A 7,500-nucleotide genomic window follows, 5' to 3' on the forward strand; every position below is an offset into this window, starting at 1 on the left:
TTGATAGTGACCTTAATGGCAGTGGTTCTATTGGGGGGGGGGGGGGGGGGGGGTAATTATGTCACAATTTTGAGAATTTGTGAAAAAGATTTGTGAAACAGAATACTGCTGAAAGAACTGCAAAAAAACACACTAAGCATTTGTTTATGGCTTTCATGCCTTAGTTTCAGGTAATTTTATTTTCATTCATGTTATTCTGATTTGTGATAGACGTGTACACAGACACACACACTACACTACACACACTCTCTCACACACACACACACACACACACACACACACACACACACACACACACACACACACACACACACACACACACACACACACGGAGGGAGGGAGGGAGGGAGGGAGAGAGACGAGACCATTACCTTCTGCGGGGGGGTACCCACGGCCATCTCCACGTAGTAGCCCTGGCCGGACTTCCCGCGCAGGTTATCAATCATGTCCACGAAGCTGATGCCGCCCGCCGCCGCATCTCTGCGCCTGCGCGCGACCCTCCCTGGGCCCGGGCCGGAGGCGCGTTCGCGCGGCCCTTCGCCAGTGGCAGGTGGCTGTTCAGCAGCGCGAGCGCCCTGATGACGCAGTGGCACGCGGATGGCGAGAGGCAGGCCCGAGGCGTCCGGTAACGGTACGGACTGACCGTTGCTGAGCAGACACAAAGTCGTCCATATAAATAGAGCTGTCACTCCGCCAGGGCGTAGCGTTAACGCTAAAGTCAACGCCTCCATGTTGAAAGTATGTTTTGTAGCCTATTCTTCTTTCGCTTTTGGCTCCACGGTGCTCTGTTCAGTTTGACATCCCAAGATCAGGTAGGTGGTGATGATGCGAAAACGACCGTTGAAACCATGATGGCAGATAAGGAAGAAAGCCTCCTCAGCGGTCTAACAGTGATTTTCATCTGTGTTATTTTAATGGGAAAGCTGTCCAACCTTACAAAGCAATTGTACACCGCGACAAAATATCACGCAAATAGAAAAGGGACATCAAAGAAATCACACCCCCTTGGCCTTGATAAAACCTGGCAAACCCTCGGTGTCACCGCTAAATGAACGGCTCTGTCTGTCGGCTCTCCCTCCGTGCATCAACAAACCGACGCCAGGCCTCTGTCGCTTTCTCCACACATCCTGTTGTCAAATGGTCCACGGTCCATGGTTGGCAGCCAGGCTGGCAGGTCACCGTGATCCGCATCCTCCCTCCTTCCCTCTCGTCACTCTGTTCTCCTCCTTGCCGTCCCTCACCTCCTCCTCCTCCTCTGTCCATCCACCCAGCTGCTGCATCCTTCAGCTGCGAGAGAGCGAGCGACTCACGGAGCACCGCACTGTGTCAAGCTACAGTCAAAACACGGGACTTCCGCTCAGGGTTTTCATCAAATAAAAGGCTATTGAAATACCGCTCAGCATAAATCAGTCTAGTGAAGGGGTAAACTCAATCACCCGAACAGTAGGCTACCAATCTTTTTTTTTTTTTTGTGCCTTGTGGAATATATTCCTGTCTTTTTAGATTTGACATAAAGAGGTAAATCTATTGTGTCAAATTTATATGAATATTGCTTTCGAGATAAACCGCTTTTTATGTTGCCGGTAGGTGGTGCTATCTATGACTATGCGTGTGTCCGAAATTCGGCACCGCAGTCCGTCAGGTTCCCGGCAGCACACTCCCCAAGGTTGATGTTGCTCGGATGAACGATTCTCGAGACAAACCGCATTTTGTGTTGCCAGCAGGTGGTGCTATGACTATGTAACTGTCCGGAATTGGGTACCGCACTCCATCGGGTTCCTGGCAGCGCACTCCCCAACGTTGAAGTCAATCGGATGAACGGTTCTCGAGATAAGCTGCTTCCTTTGTTGTCAGTAGGTGGCGCTGTCCGAACTTCATGAAATGTTATGGCCATTTAAAATCAAAAACTTTGTCATATATTGCTGTATATATACAGCATACGCTGTTGGCATTTTGACTTGGTTTGTGGTTGTTTTGATTAATCAAAATGTTCAAAATCCTTAATACCAACACTTGACTAGCCTGTACTCCACTACTGTACTGTACTGTACTGTACTGTACTGTACTGTACAGCCACCCCCGTGACATCATGCGCTGATGCAAATAAAGATGGCGGCGTACTAGGCTACAAATATTGTAGCACAAAGGCATTTTCAAAAATGGATTTTCTCAACCTAAATCAAATGGTTGTATTTGCCTGTCCTTAACCCCCTAACCATGGCCATTTGTAGATAGGAGATATTGTAGATATTTGTGAACATGTTATTTCAGATTGTTGACCACATTTCTGTGGAAAACAATGAATCTATTCAATTTTGGGGAAGTTTTTGGACATGACAACATGAAAATGTAAAGACAGCCATAAAATATCAACACAACCAGTTTCTGTTTCAGCTGGAAAAAGACTCCATATATAATACAATAATTTTAGTAATTTTAGTATTTTCATATGTCTTGTGTTACTGTGCAGTGTGCACATCCCAATATTTGCTCTTCTTTTAATAATACTGTAGTGACATAGTCTGGTAAACCAACCGGTCACATGAACTCACGTTTCATTTCGTGGTAGATCGAAATCAAATTTGAGTTCATGTGACTAGCTGGTTTACCAGGCGAGTAGTGACACATTTACACTCTTATTTTGAAGGCAGCGTCACATAACTTCCTGTCTCAGTCTGGCTGGCTTGACGGAGCTCGGAGCATCTCAGCTGATCTCAGCCAGGAGTCTGCATTCTGGGTAATGTCGTTTTCACCCTGATTGCTTTGCAGATCACAGGGAGCTCATTCAATTACTTGTTCATTTACATCATCTACATTTTATACTGTAAGAAAAGTCAGTGACAAAATTATTTTAAGACTTTTTATTATCCCAAACAACCAAAGTGAAACACATCTGTTGCACATTTATAATATATGCAGAGCAATCACTGTATATTCCCATACTATTCCTACAGGGACTTGAAGAGTTTTTGAGGTATGGTATGGTATTGTAACTTATGGTATTGTTTAGCTCCTGTGGTATCGTTATAATATTCTTATGATATTCCTATATTGATTATGGCCTGGATGTGAGCTCTTTTTTGCAAGGGAGTCCTCAAATCTGATGTACATTCATTATTAAACGCATCACGTCGGTCACAGTCAAACTGTCGTGGATAATTCTATATGAATATGTCGAAATAAATAGGACACCTTCTCAGTCGCTGTGAAGATATGAATCTGTTTAATTATAACCACACATGAGCATTTATAGGCAGCTTTGCACGCAAAGCCCAATTTCACACAATGAAAGGAAACCACACCACCTAGCTAATCGTCCCTCAGGGACCTTGTTGTTGACCACTTTACCTAGAAACGCCTAAACGCCTATTTCACCTATTCCATGCATGAGTCATCCAAAAATTCTTCCACATATCCACATTCTTTCTGACCTCTAGGTCAGACCTGGGTTTGGACAATGGATTTTTGCATATTCACATGCCTGGCTCAAAGTGAAACCGCCGTTCCCTTTCATGACCTAAAAATGACAATGTTATATATTGGAATATATGACCTTATATTAACAGGTGTTACAATCTGTAAAATATAGGCTGAATTAAGAATAAAATGAAATAATAAAAAATGAAAATATAAAAAAATTAAAATAAAACCACAATCTTTTCAGAGAAATATGTCTATACAATGTAGTAGTAGCAGTAGTAGTTTATTTGTCATTGCATAAGAATTTACACAAAGAAATTCCATTCCCTCCCTTATAGAGCTATTTCTCTAACCCACTGTTCTTTAAGCAAAGCTATTGCTTTTTCAAATCAAAGTTAACCTGAAACTATCTTGATGACGACGACAACCTCATGGGCCCCACCCACTCTTTCAGTGAGCTATTTCCATCTATTTCCTTCTCCACCCCTTGGGGATAAACGCATCGAGTCTCTGCAATGTTAAACTACATGATATAAAGAGAGCAAGCAAGCAATGGAATATTGATTTCAAAGCACAGCTAGTTCAACTCTCTTTCCCTTTTTCTCCTCTTATCCCAGGTTCATTCTTTCTGGAGGCGACCCCGGACAGTCCCAGTAGGAGGCGAGAGAGAGGAAAGAAGCAGGAGGTGGCAGCAGACTGTCCCCATCTTTTCTCTCCATGCTGCATCCCAAGGGGTCTCTACAGTGGGGGAGCAGCCCGCACGGCTCTGCCAGCAGGGCGGCGGTCTCTTCCTGTCCTGCAGACGCAGAAGGACGTGCTTAGAGAGGTATTGAGCATTCTCTGTCTCTCTCACATCGAAATCCAACGGCAGAGTAAGATGTCAGCATTGTACATTTCTGCAATCCACGGATACCGTAACGTGCAATCTCAGCGCTACATTTGAAACAAAACGCCAGCTTTTTATATTTCTAAAAGGTGGCATTTTATGTTTCTGCAAGCCTACAATCTCAACGTGAATTTGATACAAAATGGCAGTTGATTTGAAAAGCGTGCTGCCTTTCCAATACACAACACAAATACCGGTAAACCAACTTTTAACAGCTTGGTTAAGGATAGGGTTATGGTTTGGGTTAGGCTTAAATGACAAAAATGAAATGTGACTTACGGTTTAAAGACTTTGGAAACCCTGGGGGTCGAACACTGCCCTCCAAAGTCACCAGCATGAGATGGGGAGTGTGTCCAAACACCCTACGCTCAACAGCACGCGCTCTCTGCTTACTCAACTGCTGGATACATAATGCCTGTCTGTCCAGTCTGAGGAAGATCTGCGCATGGAAACAGCTGGAACCTGCTCTCAACAAAAGCTGCAGGTGTATAACTGTCTGCCTGACACCTACAGATACTGCCAGTCTGTCTCTACATACTCTCTGGCATTGCCTCCCCAGATGAGCGGAGAACAGTGGCATGCAGACTTGAAATGCACTAACAGACCACTGATGAATGACACTCTCTCCATGGCCATACACCTCCGCCAAGTCGCCTGAAACCTAGGAAAAGCTTCCTGGCAAACATAGAACCTAATTGACCAGAAATGGTCTAAGAATGCACAAGGTTAAGAATAGAGCAAATGGTTATGTTTTAGGATGATGTATGGAGCCACTAACCCTATCATCATAATCCATAATCCGACCGACACAGGTTTAGACAAAGAGGAACTTACCGGCTAAAGTCTTTGATCCCCAGCCTCTTGGCTCTCTGGCTGTGGTGCTGTGAGGCTCAGCTCTGCCCTCTGGTGGGCACCACACTGTCAGGGGCCTGGCACTGCTCGCCCTACACACACACACACACACACACACACACACACACACACACATCCATGCCGCATAAATTCACACAGACATAATAAAGACACAAACACAAATGTTCAGACATCACGATCAGGACTTCCCATTCTGTTTGACCATACATGGGTAATGTCCACACAAGTGTTAAATTCCACGGATGAAACCGTTTCCGAGCATTTCCAGTGAGTTTACAAAGGTCAAAGTTAAGCTATCGGAGAGTCAGCTGCCTTATCGCTGTTTACCAGCTGATAAGATCGACAAAGATACACTGTGTGGTCTAGTCATGCTTTCAGCTGGCCTATCCGGGGAAAGATCTATATTTATTGTATCAGGCAAAGCTGTAATCCGACCTGACTGCATTATGTCATTGTTCCCAACCTCATCTGCATCTCATCTGAATGACAGACACTGAAGCTGTATTCAGCTCTCACCAGTCCTGAGGGTCTGTCGTCCGGAAGCCTTTAGCAAACGGGTTGCTGGCAATCTTCAGCTGGGTGATCTAGAAAGAGGTTGCATAAATGAAGGGTCTTCTTCACATACATTCACTACTGCACATTTGAAAAATACAGATATAGTTATTTTTTCTCTTGTCCCCCTCATGATCAGGGGGATCAAAGTTCAGGAACAGCACTCCTGGAGCCGGTAGGGATTTAAAACACTTTAGCAGGGCTGATGCCTCCCAACACCCTGCCACCCCCGAAATCTATTCGTTTTTAATAAGAAAAGTCCTCAAGATAGTGAGTTTTGTGTTGTGTCGCTGTCAGGAAGACAGATAGTGTATTTTGTGGGGCTGTGTATTGACAAGAATCTGGCGATACGATACGTATTGTTTCGGTGGCGGTTTTGATCATCTGTGGTTCTCTGATATACTATCATCCTACTTTGGCTCTCGCTGGCCTAGGGTATCTTCCTTTACCACACTCAAAGACCAGCCACCATAAACTAAATACAATGTTTGTTTGGGCTACTTATGAGCATCAATGACTTAACAGAGAAGGCATCCTCACAGGTCCTATATGAGCCTATCGGTGAATCCAAGCGGTTGTTGTGTTGAGCCGATGCCCCAACGTGCAGAGGGAATGCTCCACAGACACATAGCGACATACTGTACATAAACATCTACTGGGTTAGGGTTAGGGACTTGCTCGGTAAGGGCCCTCTATAGCCAGGTCAGCCAATCAAATAGCCCAAATGCATAACATGCGTCAATACTCCCAGCCTATCACTCGAAATGGATGCTATGATTGACAGTAGGGGTGTCACGATACACTCAGTTCACGATACGATACGTATCACGATACTGGGTTCACGATAACGATACGATACGATACGATTTTAACAATATTTTTTTAAACTTGAATAATGACAATATATGACTGGAAAAGTAGTATTTTATTTGAAATGCACAAATACAAAACATGCTGTTGTGGGAAATTGTTATTACAATAACAACTAGAAAAAACATGAGATTGGAGATAAGGCTTATCTTGAAATAGAATGAGTTACACCGTCACTTAGATTTACTTTGAACTAAAAGGTTTCTCAGCAGTATAAATTCTCATTATGCATCTTCAGTTTTTCTTCAAACTCAAACAACAAGACTTTTCTTAATCTATTTTTTATGCATCTTCAGTTTTTCCTGTCAAGTAAACAGTTTTGCCAGAAACTCAATTGAATGGTTTCTCTCCTGTATAACTTCTCATGTGTCTCTTCAGAGACTTGTTCAACTGAACTACTTTCCACACATTGAACTTCAACAAACAAAGACGTTTCTTAGTCTATTTTTTGAAAAAAAAAAAAAAAAAAAAAAAATTTTTTTTTTTTTTTTGCGATATGAGATTTCATCTCAACGATACATATCGTGACGTTTTACTATCGCGAAATTTCGTGGGACGATATATTGTGACACCCCTAATTGACAGTCAAACTAACCAATGACTGCTCCTGTATGACGTGACCGCAAATGAACAGCTTATGACGGACAGTTAAACTAACTAATAATGAGAGCTCATAAATGACGTCAACGGATTTGACTGTCACAGTATCACGGTACAGTGGTTAGGATTCAATATATTGTGATATACCGGTATTTTGCGATACTGGAAGCAAAAGATATATTGTGATTTTTTTCAAATCTAATTTAGGAAAACTGTCACAGTATAAAGAACACAGAACTATTCATTAAAAATAGTTTTTTGTTTTGTTTTTTAGAAGCGATACAGTCATTAGGGCTATC

At 43.1% G+C, this 7,500-nt stretch overlaps 2 protein-coding genes across 2 annotated transcripts in view; both read right to left on the bottom strand.

Moving 5' to 3' along the window:
• bace1 (beta-secretase 1) overlaps positions 1 to 1,203 on the bottom strand; it is a 16,660-nt gene extending 15,457 nt beyond the window's left edge. The window contains exon 1 of the mRNA XM_083637358.1: positions 372 to 1,203. Within this exon, the coding sequence (XP_083493484.1) occupies positions 372 to 731 (360 nt within the window). The 5' untranslated portion in view covers positions 732 to 1,203. The remainder of the gene's footprint in view (positions 1 to 371) is intronic.
• Positions 1,204 to 5,691: 4,488 nt separating this feature from the next.
• The window catches only part of LOC310776609 (T-box transcription factor TBX1-B), a gene marked incomplete at both ends in the record, with an annotated part of 5,201 nt that continues 3,392 nt past the window's right edge, over positions 5,692 to 7,500 (bottom strand). The window contains one exon of the mRNA XM_083636786.1: positions 5,692 to 5,763. Coding sequence (XP_083492912.1) covers positions 5,692 to 5,763 — 72 coding nt within the window. The remainder of the gene's footprint in view (positions 5,764 to 7,500) is intronic.

This window comes from Poromitra crassiceps, assembly GCF_964638095.1.
Source record: "Poromitra crassiceps genome assembly, chromosome: 5".
Lineage (NCBI taxonomy): Eukaryota > Metazoa > Chordata > Actinopteri > Beryciformes > Melamphaidae > Poromitra > Poromitra crassiceps.